The sequence below is a fragment of the Cuculus canorus genome, chromosome 25 (genome assembly GCF_017976375.1).
Source record: "Cuculus canorus isolate bCucCan1 chromosome 25, bCucCan1.pri, whole genome shotgun sequence".
Lineage (NCBI taxonomy): Eukaryota > Metazoa > Chordata > Aves > Cuculiformes > Cuculidae > Cuculus > Cuculus canorus.
The window spans coordinates 1,523,273-1,540,335 of NC_071425.1; the positions used below are offsets into that span (position 1 = coordinate 1,523,273).

The 17,063-nt window shown below is 57.8% G+C and overlaps 1 protein-coding gene across 19 annotated transcripts in view; it reads right to left on the reverse strand.

Moving 5' to 3' along the window:
• The window catches only part of SRCIN1 (SRC kinase signaling inhibitor 1), an 85,787-nt gene that overhangs the window by 37,353 nt on the left and 31,371 nt on the right, over positions 1–17,063 (reverse strand). For 17 of the 19 annotated variants that reach the window (XR_008453570.1, XM_054088290.1, XM_054088292.1 and 14 more), the window contains one exon: positions 14,705–14,988. Coding sequence is in view for 16 of the 19 variants with exons in the window: in XM_054088290.1 (XP_053944265.1) it covers positions 14,705–14,988 (284 nt within the window). In the remaining 3 variants the exon portion in view is untranslated. Of the gene's footprint in view, positions 1–8,740; positions 8,840–14,704; positions 14,989–17,063 lie in introns of those variants that run through there. The other 2 variants (XM_054088300.1, XM_054088299.1) reach the window with 2 other exon arrangements.

Genomic DNA, 17,063 nt, shown 5'->3' on the forward strand with positions numbered 1-17,063 from the left:
AGCATTTATTTTGATATCATTGGGATGTGGAGCTGATGGGTGGGGTGGATGAAATGGGTGCAGAGCGGCTTTTGTCCCAACGGTCTTTTTATTGGGATCAAAGTTCTTCATCGCTCTTTTCTTCCCTTTCACACCCAACGGGTCACCTTGCTTTTTTACAGCACTTCTTTCCCCATCACAATCCCCGTGGCTGCAAACCTAGTTTGTTACTTAAAGGAAACTATTATTTGACTACTATTATTATTTTAAACACAAAGCAAACTCCCACACCAAGCTCCCACCCCCCATCAGTCCCTGCTATGCCCCGTGGCTGCCAAAGAGTCTCCTATCCTACTGTTCTGGGAGCAGAGGAAGAAGTTGCAATCATTAGACCATCCTGGAGTATTTATCCAAGGATTTTAACATAGATTCGCTGCTGGGGTATTAACCCTTCTGCTCACAAGATAAATAGATGTGCATAACCATCAATTCACTTGTTAGACTCATCCCAAGCACCAACAGGATGCTCTTATTCCAATTCAAGACCCGGTTCCCATTAGCATTCCACAGGACCTCAGGAGACCCACACCTCAACCACACCAAAACTGTTTTAAAAGTGATTTAAGTCAAAGGAGCGCAGTGTTTTCATGCAGACAAGCCTCGAGGCACAAAGGTCTTTTCCAAGGGCACACCGTGACTCAGAAGCAGAACCAGAAATAGAAGTCCAGAGCCGCGATTACCAGGCACCACCAGATAACAACCAGCAGGATCCAAGCCTATCCCGGGCACGTAAAGCTTCTCCAAAACACCAGCAGCTTGAAAGCAAGAAACTGCCTCAGAATGCCTTTCGGTACTAAACGAAGCCATCCATCGTGTCGAGCAATTAACGTGCCAGCTGCATCAGCAGCGCTTTGCAGCCTGAGCTGCTGGTGCAGGATGCTGGGTGCGAGATGCCAAGGGCAAGGTGCTGGGGGACAGATGCTGGAGGCAAGATGCCAGGAATGGGGTGCTGGGGACAAGATGCTGGGCACAGGATGCTGGGCACAGGATGCTGGGGACAAGATGCTGGGCACAGGATGCTGGGAATGGGGTGCTGGGGACAAGATGCTGGGCACAGGAATGGGGTGCTGGGGACAAGATGCCAGGCATGGGATGCTGGGGACAAGATGCTGGGCACAGGATGCCGGGAATGGGCTGTTGGGGACAAGATGCTGGGCACAGGATGCCGGGAATGGGGTGCTGGGGACAAGATGCCAGGCATGGGATGCTGGGGACAAGATGCTGGGCACAGGATGCTGGGAATGGGGTGCTGGGGACAAGATGCCGGGCACAGGATGCTGGGAATGGGGTGCTGGGGACAAGATGCTGGGCACAGGATGCCAAGAATGGGATGCTGGGGACAAGATGCTGGGCACAGGATGCCAGGAATGGGATGCTGGGGACAAGATGCAGGGCACAGGATGTCGGGCATGAGATGCTGGGAACAAGATGCCAGGCATGGGATGCTAGGGACAAAATGCTGGGCACAGGATGCCAAGAATGGGATGCTGGGGACAAGATGCTGGGCACGGGATGCTGGGCATGGGATGCCAGGGACAAGATGCTGGGCACAGGATGCTGGGCATGGGATGCTGGGCACAGGATGCTGGGCGCAGGATGCTGGGCATGGGATGCCAGGGACAAGATGCTGGGCACAAGGCAAGGCTGGGAGCGCCGGCACCTGCCCGGCCATGCACAGGGCAAAGCCCAGACTGCAGCGTTGCCATGGGTCAAGCCAAAGCATCTTGGCATTGTGGTTCTCTTCAGAGCCAAGGGAAACAAGAGCCCATCTCCCTGTCTCCAAGAGGTGAGCGGGATTGCATCAGTCCCTGAAGGGTTTGACGTGCCGTGCCTTAACTCGGAAACGTCTCGCGTTAAAGCTGCACAGGGCAGCAGTTTTGTAATTGTGCTTCTGCTCTCACCCAGACTCCCCAAGGGCAGACTGGGATGCTGCCTCCCAGGAAAGTCTACGCAAGGGACCCTTAATAGACCACAGCCGATGTCAACCGGACAAGATTAAATCCTTCATCCCCTTCCCTTGCCAGACTCACCCCTCCAGCAGCTGGTTTCCCCACCAGTGCCCCCAGGCAAGAGAGGGGACAGGAGCCCCCCACCTGAGATCCCTGGGGGTATGGATATGCTGCCTTCACACAGGGATGCTCACCCGCTCTGAACTCCTTTGTGTCTGAAAGGTTGCAATGAGCCTCAACAATGGGATTGGATATTTTGGCCAAGTACTCCAAGTTCTACCTGAAAACGTCTGTTCAAACCAATCCCATTCCACCTCCCAAAGGGCCCCGACCCAGTCTGACCCAGGCTGAGGTAGGAGATGATGCTCCTGACTTTTGATGTTCCTGACTTTTTCCTTCTGTGCCTCTTTTTTCTTCCCTTCAAGCTCTTTATTTTGCCGTGGCAGAGTCTCAGTGATTTTCCTCAGACCCTGATATTACTGATCCTATCTTGTGCCAGCCCTTGGTCCGCATTTTATTTATTATTTTAGGATGACTGGACAGGCTTATCACAAAGTCCATAAATTACATCCCCACCGCACACAACCACTCCACATCAAACCGCCCATGAGCTTGTCTGAACCCCAAGTGCCGTGGGAGGGAATCGAGAATCTTCTGGAAGAGATTTGGGCTGGTTAGCGTGACCCGGAGCTCGCACCGGGATGGCACAACACCCACCCTCACCCCGGTCCCTGGATGTGGCCATGGAAAAGCCCCTTTGCTGACAGCCCCGTGAGCGTGCGGGACCCCCAAGCAGAGCTCTGCCTGCAGCGGGGCTGGATGGGGAACAGGTTGAATGAACCTCTGAGCCACCTGATCCAGTGGGAGGTGTCCTGCCCAGTTGGAACTGGTTGGGCTTTGAGATCCTTTCCAACCCAAACCATTCCACGGTTCAATGACATGGGATGCGCTGGGGTTGGCGAGGGCTGACAATCTGGTGCTGTGCGCCGGGGCCAAGCAGGCGATGGACACCACCACGCAGACCTTTCGGGGGCTCCATCTGTCCTTGGCAAACGCTCAGCAGGAGCAGGGCTCAGCACCGGCGCTTTGCCCAGCCCGTTGTACCGTTAGCTCATCCTCCATCCATCCATCCATCCCAAATCTCCCAAAGCGCAAAAAGACATCCTCCATCCATCCATCCCAAATCACCCAAAGCACAAAAGGATGCATTCCCATAGCAGAAGTGCCCGTCCTGGGCATGGGCTGCACCCAAGGCGGTGGCAGGGAAAGGGGACAAGGACAGCACAAGCAACCACAGCTTCTAACCAAGCAGGGGACAGAGCAGGGATGGGGACGAGCATCGCGGCAGCCGGCCAGGCTGGCAAGGGTGGATTTGTACAGAGAGAAGGAAAGAAGAGAAGGCCAAGGTAGAATTAACATATCGCTGGCTCTTCAAAAGCATCAAAGGGAGATAATGGTCTGAGAGAGGATTTGAAGCGACAGCCTTGTTACAACCGATAACTCAGGCAGCTCTCTCGCAGCAGAGCCCTGCAGAAGGTATGAAGAATTACAAAGGCTGAGATGATAATTACAATGAAAGTCATGTCCATGATGCTGCAAAATGATGGACTAACTAAGGCTGGGGCCCTCCCGAAGCACCGCCGTGTGCACATGCGTGTGTGCGCAGGAGCTGGAGCACACGTGCAAGCACGAAATGGAGGTTGAGAGGCGCCCGTGAGCCCACGGCCATGAAGGAACCCATACACACGCAAAGCTTGGAGAGATGCCTCCACATCCACACGTGTGGATGCAGTAGAAGAGAGCAAAACAGAGCTGGGGGAGCGCAGAGAAGAACATTGTGTGGTTAAGTTCAACCAAAAGAAATAGTCTTTGCGATTGTCCCAGGAGAAGAGCAGGAGGTAAATGAAATCCAAGCGAGTCGCCGCCTCGACCGAGGCAGACTTCCCCTGGTAAGCAATTACAACACAAATCTGTTAGTGATTAACAAGGCAGGACTGGATGTGTCCCTCTAAAATGGACAGCGGCAGCATCCCCAGCACGCTCCACCAAAGGGAGGGATGAAGGCAGTTCCATTGGCTTTTTAATTAACTCCTTTTCAGTTCCAGTTTCTGATGGAGTCCCCCCTCAGGCGCAATGTCTTGACAAACAAAAACCTCCTTGAAAAACAACAGTAAAGTGAATTTAATCGGTTTCTCCTTATTAAAGATTTTTAATGCTTTTCAGCACAAGAGAAACTGAATTAAAGTGGAAATAGCAAAATGCCAAGATAGAGTCGAGCGCAAACAGTAACCAGAGTGGAGAGTGGCACAGTGTCTGTGCATTGCAGATACCGGCATCTCAGCTTTTGCAGTTATTGCAAAAGGACTTCTCAAACCTGAGCATCCCAGCACACAGAAGAGAGCCCAGCGCGAGACAAGACGGGATGCAGGAAGGCTGCATTTGCTTCCCATCAGACCTGGGCTCCTAAGGGGCTGCGGTGAGCCACCCAAGCCAGAACCCACCGGGAAAAGGGCACCAGGGCGCATGCTTTGCTGGTCCTCTTCCAGGCACGGGCATCTTTAAGCCATGCATTTCCTACACCTTTCTCCGGTCCCCAGCCCAAAGATGCTCTGATGGCCACAAAGAGATGCCCTCAGAGATGCCACAGCAGGCTGTCACAGATGGATGACAGGCATCACCCACAGACCCCTGACCCAGCTGCGCTGCTCAAAGCGTGCCCGGGACTGCACTGAGGCTCTGCCCATGCGCCATCAGCCCTCCCAGGGAGGTTTGTCACCTCTCCAGCAGTAATTACAGCCCTGACCTACCCCGCGGTGTCTCTAAGGCAGCCCAGGTGATATTAGAGCACAAAAACCTTTGGGTATGGGTGAATTTGCACTTCTGATCCTTACTCAAGTCCCCTCCCTTCATTGATGCCAACACAAAGCAGATCAGCAGCGCCTGTTTGTAGCAATGCACCCCCGAGCCGCGATGCATCAAGACAAATGCTCTGCTGAGCAGCAGCCACGCAACTGCCTGCCCGGGCTATAAAATCTCCTTTCTGCAGCCTCCCCCATCCAAGGTCAGGGAACCCTCTTGCACTGCAGGTTCCCTGGGGTCTGAGTTTGGTGCTCAGCACTCCCCACCCTCATGACGGGGAGAGTTGGGTCTCAGCCCCATGGCTGCAGGAGCCATGCAGCACGGCGCAGGGTCTCCTTCATCCTCCATCCCTCTCCCAGGGTAAGGGGAGGGTGGCCAGGGAGCAGGACCAAAGGTTTTTGGGGACGAAGGCAAGGGAAAGAGAGCAGAAGTTGGGCATATCAGATTGCAAGGTAGCTATGGCAACGGCACGGCGTAGGTGGACCAACACAATAGGGATGTGCAAGGTAAACCTGGCAGCGAGCATCCAGGCAGCGAGCATCCAGCCGCTCCCCACTGCACACAGCCAGGACCTGCCAGGAACAGCACCAGGAGCCGACCCTCGCGAGCTTTGGGGTGACCTCCACCTTCCACCAGGTGCCTCCAGACCTAGGGAAGCTCATCTCCGCAGGTTGGGGAATCCTAATGCCAAGGGCAAGGAGGGTCAGATCCTCTGCAGCATCCCCTGGACCTCTCTCTCGGACCTGCAGATCTTCCAGCACTGCAACCACCTCCCCGTGGGGCCGCAGCAGCCGCATCCCCCAGTGCCTCCCACCGCAGGGGGAGCAGCACCCCGGGGTGCAGCGCAGGCTGCTGCCCCCATCCTGCCCAGCCAGCAGCAAAGCTCGGGGGGCAGAAGGCACCGACACGGTGGCTGATGGAGACCAACCTGTCCTTCTGCACTCCCTGCCTAACGCTGCCAGCGCCGTTGGAGCCAGGTCTGCATCAGCTGCTTTGTTGGCTGCTGCAGCTTTTTGGCGTTCTCTCTCCTAACCCCGCTCAGCGCCAGCCCAGCACCGTGACAGGCGGGAAGCAGCAGCTCGAGGCCATCGTGCAAGGAACCCTGAGGCCATAGTGCAAAAAGAGGCAAATTTGGGTTAGGGAACAGGAAACTTTGGGCAGAAGGTAAGGGATGGATGCACATGTTCACATCATTGCGTCCATGTGTGCCGGAGAGGCAGGAATACGCGCACCCCGTCCAGGCTCACTGCCCCGATGGCAGCACCGGCACCACACGCCCCTGAACCCCGGGAAGGATGGGGAGCCCTGGGAGCCCAAGCGTGCCCTGCTGCCGCTGGGATGGAATCAGATACAATTCCTGATAGGCATCCACGGGGCATTTCCCTGCTGGATCGTACCACGGGCTGCTTAATGCTGTCCCTGCAGCTGCCACCAACGTGGCCGTATTCATTACCCACTTCTCAGAGACTTCAAGACTCGCTTCCTCCCTGCTCCGTGCACAAAGCCCAAGGAGAAGTGGGGCGACCCACAGACCTTTCCATGACTCCTAGCTCCCAGCGACCTGATTCCCAGCCACGTTGTGGGCCAGGTCTCTTTTAATCAGCCAGGAATTGCTCCCAGTAGGGGGAAAAATAAGAGAATCAATAGCAACAGCTCTGGCTGCAGTCATAGGGACACACACATGCTCGGTCATGTTACTCCTGACAGCCACGCACGCTCTCCTCCACCATTACAGCCATTCCCAACGGTTCACAATGCGCTCCACCTCCAGAGACCAAGATTGGATGCTCAACACAGCAACGAAGGGCTCCGCTTCTCGCTCCCACTGCCCCGGTGAGCTCCCACCAACCAGTTCCCTCTGGGCAGCGTTCGCAAGCCACCACCACCACTGGTTTTGCAAAAGCAGAGCGCCCAGGTGCTCCACGCTCCGCCTGTATCCATAGGTACCCCACGAGGACAAGGCGGATGCCAACCTCACGCCAAAGGCACCTCGCTGTGTCCCCAGCTCCACCGCCTTTCCGGGAGCTGGAGCGAGATGCTGCCAGGCTGCTCCTCCAGCTGTGGAGGTCCTGCTCCCCAGCCCGGCAGGATACGTGCCGGGGGGGTCCTGGTGGTGCCGGCAGGTCCCTTCCGCAGGAAGGATGCTCGGCCAAGCGAGCTGGAGGCAAGACAAGCGCCCGCATGGCGCAGGGATGCTGCCTGCCCAGGCCACCATCTGCGCCTCTCCGGCTGCCCACATCGCAGCCCTAAAAGAGGAGAGGGGAGCAGTGTCCCCTGTGGAGGGATGGATGACAAAGTGGAGCTTCCCAGAGAAGGTGGGAGCTCGCACGGGCACTGCGGGGGCTCTGCATGGCCCCATGAGCCCGGGGGGTGCACGGTGAGCCCCCCTCGGCCGCCGCAACAAAGGGCAACACAGGGACCGCGACACCCACAAACAACAGCCAGCATAGCAAGGGGGGACCCCCAGGAAAGAGGAAGGGGCAAGGGAGTGCTGGGGGGGAACTGGGGGTGCAGGGGGGCAGAGGTGAGTGATGGGGGCACTGGGGGTGCAGAAAAGCAAGAGAGTGCAGGGGGGAACTGGAGGTGCAGGGGGGCAGAGGTGAGTGATGGGGGCACTGGGGGTGCAGTAGGGCAAGAGAGTGCTGGGGGAGAACTGGGGGTGCAGGGGGGCAGAGGTGAGTGATGGGGGCACTGGGGGTGCAGTAGGGCAAGAGAGTGCTGGGGGAAACTGGGGGTGCAGGGGGGCAGAGGTGAGTGATGGGGGCACTGGGGGTGCGGTAGGGCAAGAGAGTGCTGGGGGCGAACTGGGGGTGCAGGGGGGCAGAGGTGAGTGATGGGGGCACTGCGGGTGCAGAAGAGCAAGAGAGTGCAGGGGGGAACTGGGGGTGCAGGGGGGCAGAGGTGAGTGATGGGGGCACTGGGGGTGCAGTAGGGCAAGAGAGTGCTGGGGGAGAACTGGGGGTGCAGGGGGGCAGAGGTGAGTGATGGGGGCACTGGGGGTGCAGTAGGGCAAGAGAGTGCTGGGGGAGAACTGGGGGTGCAGGGGGGCAGAGGTGAGTGATGGGGGCACTGGGGGTGCAGTAGGGCAAGGGAGTGCTGGGGGGGAACTAGGGGTGCAATGGGGCAGGGGTGGGTGCTGGGGGTACAATGAAGCAAGAGGGGTGCTGGAGGGAATTGGGGGCTATAAGGAAAGGGGAAGGGTTGCCCCCACCCTGGGGCTGAGCCCACGGCCACGAGGAGGGCATGGACCGGGGCAGGGGTTAGTGACGGGGGTGGGAGAGGGGATTTGGATCTCAAGGTGTGGGACAGGGATGCTTGGAGAGGGGGATGCAGAGATGGGGGGGACCTGCGGAGGGGGAGGTGGGGGGGCTGCAGCAGGAGGAGGCGAACACCGGGGTACAGAAGGGGACCGGGGTACAGGAAGGGAGGTACTGGGATGCAGGAGGGGACCGGGGTGCAGGAGGGGACCGGGGTGCAGGAGGGGATGGCGACACCGGGGTAGGGGAGGGGATTGGGGTACGGGAAGGGATCGCAATTCCGGGAGCAGATACCGGGATACAGGAGGAGACGGTGAAACCGGAGGCGGACACAAAGATACAGGAACGGAGGGGAGCGCAGGAGGGGACTGGGATACAGGAGGAGGATATGGGGGTACAGGAGGAGACGGAAATCCCGGAGGAAAGGGCACCGCGACACCGGAGGCGGATACTGGGGTGCAGGAGGGGATGGTGACACCGGGGGAGGGGATTGGGGTACGGGAAGGGACCGCAACCCCGGGGTACAGGAGGAGACGGGGACACCGGGATAGAGGAGGGGACCCGGGAGCAGGAGGGGACGGCGACACCCGGGGGGAACACCGGGGTGCGGGAGGGGACCCCGGGCCCGCCCCGTACCTGCGGCAGGTGATGCCGGCGCGGCTCCGCAGCGCCCAGAAGCCCCGCTCGGCCCCGCTCGGCTCCGCCCGGCTCGGCGGGCCGGGGGGATGCGGGGGGGGCACCGGGACCGGGGGCGGAGCCGCTGCGCGCGGCGAAGAGCCTCTTCCCCCCCCCCCCCCCAACCCGGGGGGAGCGATCGCCACGGCAACCGCGACTCCACCTGCGCGGCGCTGCGACCCCCCCGGACCGCCAGGGGGCGCTGAAAGGGGGGGAAAAGGGGGGGCTGGGGGGAGGGGGGTGCAATGGGGTGGGGGGGCTGGGGGAACTGGGAGTGCTGGGGGAACTGGGGTGCAGTGGGGATAAGGATGGTGGGGAACTGGGGTGCAATGGGGATAAGGATGCTGGGGGAACTGGGGTGCAATGGGGACAGGGATGCTGGGGAACTGGGGTGCAATGGGAATAGGGATGATGAGGAACTGGGGTGCAGTGGGGATAGGGATGCTGGGGAATTGGGGTGCAATGGGGACAGGGATGCTGGAGAACTGGGGTGCAATGGGGATAGGGATGATGAGGAACTGGGGTGCAGTGGGGATAGGGATGCTGGGGAATTGGGGTGCAATGGGGACAGGGATGCTGGAGAATTGGGGTGCAATGGGGATAGGGATGATGAGGAACTGGGGTGCAATGGGAATAAAGATGGTGAGGAACTGGGGTGCAGTGGGGACAGGGATGCTGGGGGAACTGGAGTGCAATGGGGATAAGGATGCTGGGGAACTGGGGTGCAATGGGGATGGGGATGCTGGGGGAAATGGGGTGCAATGTGGACGGGGTGCTATGGAGACAGAAGGTGCTGGGGGGAACTGGGGGTGCAGTGGGGAACTGAGGTGCAGTGGGGAACGAGGAGTGCAACGGAGACAGAGGGTGCTGGGGGGAACTGGCAGTGCTGGGGGGAACTGGGATGCAGTGGCGATAGGGGGTGCTGGGGGAGCTGGGGTTCAGTGGGGACAAGGATGCTGGAGGAACTGGGGTGCAATGGGGACGGGGGTGCTGAAGGAACTAGGGTGCAGTAGGAACAGGAGGTGCAATGGGGACAAGGAGTGCTGGGGGGGAACTGGGAGTTCTGGGGGGACAGGGAGTGCAGTGGGGAACTGGGGTGCAAAGGGGGTGTTAGGGGTGCAGTGGGGCAGGGGTGGGTCTCGGGTGCAATTAGATGTGCCTCGCTGCACACCCAGCCCAAACCACGGGCATAAGCGGTGCTCGTGATGCCCGGGAGGTGCTGAGCAGGCAGCGCTGCAGAGGAGGGCAAAGTGCTATTGAGAGCAACCGATCCGAGAAATTGCTGCTAGCTGGGAGAGCAGCATCCCTGCTGCTCCTGCTCTGCCCTGCCCCACCTGCAGCTGCAGCCACACGCACCCCCAGCCCCCAACTGCAGCCCCTACTGCCTGCTGCAGAGAGGGAAGCAGCCAAGACCCCCCACTTTATTTGGGGAAACTGAGGCACAAAGGCAGCTGCAGCAAAGCAGCATTGCCCCAGCCTGCCTGCACCTCTCCCTGCATCCCTATTTGCATCCCTGCCTGCATCCTTCCCTGTGCCTCTGCCTGCACCCCCTGCCTGCAGGACCTCCCCTGCCTTACCACCCCCCCTCCCCTGCACCCCACGGCCGGGCACCCCACAGCGATGCCCCTTGACGAGGCAGGAAAAAAGCAGAGCCCAGCTTCTTGTGTGCATACATCTGCGCTGCCTGCTCTTTATTTATTCCAAAGTCGGATTTATTCCGGGCAGCTGCAAATCTGCTGCTGTCGGGCGGCCACCGGCACGTTAACACTCAGCTCGAGCCTTCCTCTTTATAATTTTCCTGCAGCAGAACTGGACAAGCTTAAGTCCAAGCTTTTAGACACTTTTATTTCGACCTGAAAGAGCCACGCTTCTGCTCCAGCTCCGCTGCGGTATTTAACCCCACGCCGCAGCTTAAGTGCTGCAAAGTACTGGAGTAGACAGGGCTTAATTGCATTACAGCTGGCATGCATGCGTTCAGCTGGTTATGGGTTTGTAATCCTTTATTTTTGGGGGTTTATAATTTTTCTGCATAAAAGCATTCGTGCCCTGTTCGTATTCACCCTTTGAGCTCCGTGCAGGGAAGCCCATCCGAAGGGAACGTGGGCATTGCTGAGAAACGGGGACAGGAGTCATCCCTTTAAACCATTATATTGGTGTTGTTCTAAATGTCCTTACATGTCTAAATCGATATCGGGCACTGGGGGCACAGCCCCGGCCGAATCATAGAACCATGGAATGGTTTGGAAGGGACCTCAAAGCCCATCCAGTCCCAACCCTGCTATGGATCCAACACCTCCCACTGGATCAGGGGCTCCAAGCCCCATCCAACCTGGCCTGGAACCCCTCCAGGGATGGGGCACCACCACTGCTCTGGGAAACCACCTCACAGCAAAACATTTCTCCCTAAGATTTCATCTCAGTCTCTCCTCTTTCCGCTCAGAATGGTTCCTCCTCATCCTATCCCTGCCCTCCCTGATCCAGAGCCCCTCCACAGCTTTCCTGGAGCCCCTTTCAGCACTGGAAGATGCTCTAAGCTCTCCTCGGAGTCTTCTCTCCAGGGTGAACAACCCCAACTCTCAGCCTGTCCTCATACAGGAGGTTCTCCAGCCCTCGGATCATCTCCCCTCTGATCCTCTGGGCTCTCTCCAACATCTCCATGTCCTTCCTGCGCTGAGGACTCCAGAGCTGAACGCAGGGCTCCAAGTGAGGGCTCACCAGAGCAAATCGCACCTCCCAGAGCATCCATGCACAGAGAGACAAGAAACGTGGCCGTGCCATCTCTCTGCGGCCGGATTCATCCCACCCCGGAGCAGGATATAACCCAGATGCAAACCCAAAGCCCAACACCGCTGCGCTCCACCAGCCACTCTGTCCCCATCCCCATCCCTCTCTTTATTGTTCACGCGCCCATTTAACGCGTTCTCCCAGCTGGGTTTTAAATGAGCTCACTCCTGCCTTGGACTTTGCAGATTTGCTCACAGTCTGTTGGGTGTTGGTACAATTATTTGCTTGGCTTCTTTTTTTTTTTCCCTGCTCCGTTATATATACATATGATTAAAATTAATACCGCGCTCGCTTTCCGCTTCCCCTGCACGAGCACAACGGCGTTTTGCTGCGGGCTTCGCGGTGCTGAAAGGGCTGTTGACATTTATGAAACGTTTCTATTCACCTCTGGTTTTGTAAACTCACTCATATGTAATCTTTTAAACAAAATAGCAGCGCCTGTGATCTCAAATACCTGCCAGGCTCCCCTGGAATAGTAAAGCAAGTTTCAAACGTCGCAGGCAGACCCTGAGAGTCAGATCCCAATGTCATTTAAAGGTTGGCACCTGGGGTTTCCAGTGTTTCGAGTTTCATCTCCCTGTTATTATTTACCGCCTACGGGGAAAATGAAGCAAAAAGGGGGGGAAAGAGAAGAAAAAATAAGATTCCGGTGTTTTGTTTCTTTCCCTACCAGTTGTAAGGAGGTGATGCTGGTGGCTGGGCTGAGGGATGGAGCTGTGCTTCTACCCAGCACTGTGCATGGGATGGGGAGGGATGGAGCCAGGCTGGGACCATCGATCTGCAGCCCAAGCCCCAAAAACCCACTGGGTTTCACTGCTGCCAAAAGATACCCAGAACCCTCCTTCCTCAATCCTACCAGGCACCGCTGGCCCTGAGCAAGGGAGTTCTGAGATAAAGAAGATCATTCCGGAATCCAGATCATCTTCCTTTCACCTTATAAAAATCCTCTGAAGATTCTTAGCCCCTGAGTCACCACGAGCTGGAGTTATTACAGCTGCTGCTTATAAAATAATAAAAGTCTTTAAATGATTGTAATAATAAGGGGAAGATTCCTACTTATTTATTGAGTAATATCACTCTACGGCTGGAAATGTCACTGCTCCGTCTCACAAACAGCAGTGTGGATATGGACTGGGCACCATGCCTGGCACCCGGTCCTTCTCGGGCTGATGGTGATGACAAAGCCACCGTTGATCTTTAGCCCTGAGACAAAATCTGGGTGCCCGTCTGGCCAAATGACCACAGCTACTCAGGATTTGGCTGCTTCCCTTTGCATCCACCCACGAGCAAGGAGTGGGGCTGCAGAGTGGGGACCTCCCAGTGCTCCCCAAACGATCCCCCACCAGGCAAGGGAGGGTGGAAGACAGCTCGGAGGAGGCAGCGATGCTGCTGCCACCTCGGCATGCCGAAGCCCTGCCAGTTTTCCTTACAAAGCTGGATTTCTTTCTGCCGTGCTCAGTCTGGGAGCCATCGCCTCCGTCCCTCGGGGAGGTGTCTAGTTGGAGATGATATAAGATTGCTTTCCAGGCACTTCCTCCCACTACTCCACGCTCACCCTCCCCTCTGCCTTTTTATAAAAGTGCTGGTACAAGTGAGGTTTATTGCTGCCCTGACAGCATCACCGGAGCATCACCGGTACCCAGACAAGGTGTGTTCTGGGCTCCCAGCATCACTGGGGCATCACTGGTACCCAGATAAGGTGTGTTCTGGGCTCCCAGCATCACTGGGGCATCACTGGTACCCAGACAAGGTGTGTTCTGGGCTCCCAGCATCACTGGGGCATCACTGGTACCCAGACAAGGTGTGTTCTGGGCTCCCAGCATCACTTGGGCATCACTGGGGCATCACTGGTACCCAGACAAGGTGTGGTCTGGGCTCCCAGCATCACTGGGGCATCACCGGTACCCAGACAAAGTGAGTTCTGGGCTCCCAGCATCACTGGGGCATCACTGGGGCATCACTGGTACCCAGACAAGATGTGGTCTGGGCTCCCAGCACCCTGGGGTGCTGCCTGACCCTTGGGGCACCCCTGGGCATGAGGGGGGGGGATGTTGTCCCCATCGATTCTTCAGCCCTCAGGCTCTGCTGGTTCCAGCAGTGTGCCCAGACGTGTCACCTGCTGTCCTGCTCCAGGGTCCTTTGGGAGGATTGAGTCCCTGGGGAACAGCGAATCAAGGGAATCCCTGCATGGATGTGGGAATGAAATTCGGGGCACCCCTTGCCCACTCACATAGTGTTCTGCACAGCACAGCAGCACGTGCTGGGGTAGAGCCATGGTCCCTCGCTGCCTCTCATAGAGTCATTGAGGTTGGAAAAGCCCTCTAAGCTCATCCAGTCCAACCAAAATCCCAGCACCACTGTGCCTACTAACACACGTCCCAAAGTGCTACAACCACATGTCTTTTGAACCCTTCCAGGGATGGAGGTTCCCCCATCGCCCTGGGCAGCCTCAGGCCAGGGCTTCACCACTCTGTCAGTAAAGAAATACTTTCTAATTTGCTCATCCTGCCCTGCAGTCTCCTGAGCTCACCAGCGTTCCTGCACCTCCCCAGCTGAAGGGAGATACCTGCCCCTTTCATACCATCCATGCAAGTTCAGGCAGGGAGCAACTGCTTCAGGGTGGGGTGCGGGGGGCTGCAGAGACCCCGAACAAGGCTTCCAGGGCCATGCAGTGCCAGGCACATCGCAGGGTTTGCAAAGACACCAGCTCACAGGTCAGGCTGCTCCCACCCCAGAGAGATGAGGGTTTGCAGCTCAGCCAAAACCCATTGAGAGGGGTGTCACCCCTCTGTGGGTCAAATCAGGTGCCAGCTGCCCCTCATGGCCATCACAGCCACATCTCTGCATGAAGAAACATCCCTCTCCTCCCTGCTGTCAGCCAGCAGGATGGAATCCATGCATATGGCAGGATAAATGCACCCAGGACCCCCCCACCTATGTGGAAAGAGGTTGATGCTCCCCACCGGGGCTGAAGGATGCTCCACCCTGGGTCTGGGGGGTGTTCCCTGCTCTGGGGCTACTGCAAGCACCCATCCATTTGTGCATGGTCCAAGCCCCTAGAGAACCTCTTCTCCTTTGGACATTCCCAAAGGGCAAGCTGGGATCCCTGTCCTCCCTTTATCCTGAGAAAATGCCCCTTACCTGGTCCCGCATGCGCTCCTGCTGCCCCCGGAGCGCCAGCGCGTGTTGTGGGTACTTGTTCTTCAGGTGGTCCATGAAAGCATCCCGTTTGCGTTCCATCTCCGACTTCTGGAGGCCAGTGAGGGCTTCCAGGCTCTGGGCGGCGATGACGGTGTGCCGGCGCTCCGAGGTGTGCACCAGCCCTACGTTGGAGAAGCGTCGGGTGCCGTTGCCCAAGGTCCGGTATTCCCGCGGGTACTCGGCATCGTCTGCCGAGATCATGTGGGTGCTCGTCCTGTCGGGATCTGCACGAGGGGCAGAGCAGAGCAGGGTCAGGGCTGGCTGTGGGGCGGCCGCGCTGCTGCGGGGCAGAGGTGGGGTGCTGAGATTGGGGATGGGGAAGGGAGTTAAGCTAGAAGTGATAACTGAGCCCAGGTGGGAGAGGGGTCATCCCTCTCTGGGCCAGCATTGGTGGGTTTATCCCCCTGTGATGGCAGCGTTCCTGCTCTGGGGTGTGGAGCAGGCAGGAGAAGGATGGGGCAGGAGGCAGCAGGAGGGATGGAGGGGCTGGGATGCCACCAAGACCACGATGTTTATACTGAAACATGAATGAAACAGCGTTGGGTCGTTAAAACAGCACAGACAAGGCAGAGGAGCCGAGCACCGCTCCGCAGCACAGACAGACAGGGGGACACGGACACATGGACAAACCAAAAAGAAAATGACATGCAGGCCAGGGCAGAGGGAGGCTCAGTCTGCGCATCAGCGCCTGCACTGTGCTGGTGAACCCCCCCAAAAGCGCTCAGCGCCCCGTCCTGCAGCTGCTACTCCCAGCTACCAGCTCACCTCACAAGAACCAAACCCATCGTGGGGATGCTCTGCGCCGTCCCTGCCCTCCCGCAGAGCTGCACCCCAGCCCGGGCAGAGAGCGCAGGCGGTCACATGCGGAGAGGGGCGAAAGGGACCCTTCCCTCTGCTGATCATTCCCAGGCTGTACGCTGTGATTTTAATTTCCAAGGAAGCTGTGCTGAAGGCGCACAATGCGAGTGGTAATGAATGCCTGGAAGTCCCCACACGCTGCCAGCGCCTGGCAGCTCCTCGGTGGCTGCAGGATGAGGTCACCCCACAGCCCCCAGACCCACATCTACTGCAGAGGAGCCCCAGGGCAACAGCTCCCACCCCAAGAAGCCGCTTTGGAGGGTCTCGTGCTCTCTGAACCCACGTTACGCAGCCCTGGGCTGGTGGCAGCTGCCGCTGCCGTGCCTGCGCCGAGGCTGTGAGCTGTTTTTTCTGCCGCTAACTAGTTTCGCAACCTGCAGCATGTGTGTTGCAGGGATTCACCATGTTAAGGCTTTCCATTTTCGCTCACCATTTAACCTTGATCCATTATTCATCTCCCTTCTTGTCCGTTTTTCCCCCCTCCCTTCCTTCCCAAGCTCCTGTTAAGCAAATCATATAGGGTTATTCCTTCTCCCTTAATTATTTATCAGCCCAACATATTGGCTTTATAACAACTGATTGTGTTATTAATGTAGGACAGGACTCCAGCGCGTGCGACAGACAGAAAATCTCCTCTACTGAAGGTCAAAGAAGAGGGTTTGCTCTGAGCCAGGCAGGGACATCACGCTCTCAGCAAATGCCACAGGGACATTCTTCCCTCCTAAAGCTTGATCGCCCTTCCCTCCTTCTTAAAACAATTGGTCCCGTTCCCATCGCTTACTGTTCCATCACCAAATGTGACATCAGCCAGGGGACTGTCGGCCCCTTTCCCAGCAGGAAAACTTGAGTGAGAGCTGAAGCTCCCGGTCTGTCCCCACTTCTCCGCTTCGCTCAGCCGCGTCCCCGTGTCACAGGGGTGGCTCATCTGCCACATGAAGAACACCCTGTGATGCCCCAGGGAAAGTGGCCAGGAGCAATATCAGAGGGGCCACAGCCATCCTTCTGTCACCAGAGGAGAAGGCAGCACGGTGCAGGGTTGAGAGCATCGTCACGGGGGTCCGTGGGCACCAGAGGCTGAGGAGCCTCTGCTGAACTCCAGCAACGACGGCAAACGTAGACACAGAAATTTCTCCTGTACTGCCCCACCGAGCCCCAGGAGACACCTTCCCACCTCTCCTTGCACACAACAGCCCCCACAACACATGCTTCTCACCAAGGTTTTGCTGCAACCAGACAGAAAACTCCTTCCTGCCCTCGGCCGGTTGCTCAAGGGCTTGGTCTATGATGGGAAAGCAGTGGAGATGGGCTGGGGGAGGCCACATCCAGCATCCAGCACCCATCCCAGCACCCAGCACCCAGCACCCATCCCAGCACCCAGCACCTATCCCAGCACCCATCCCAGCACCCGGCACCCATCCCAGCACCCAGTACACAGTGAACA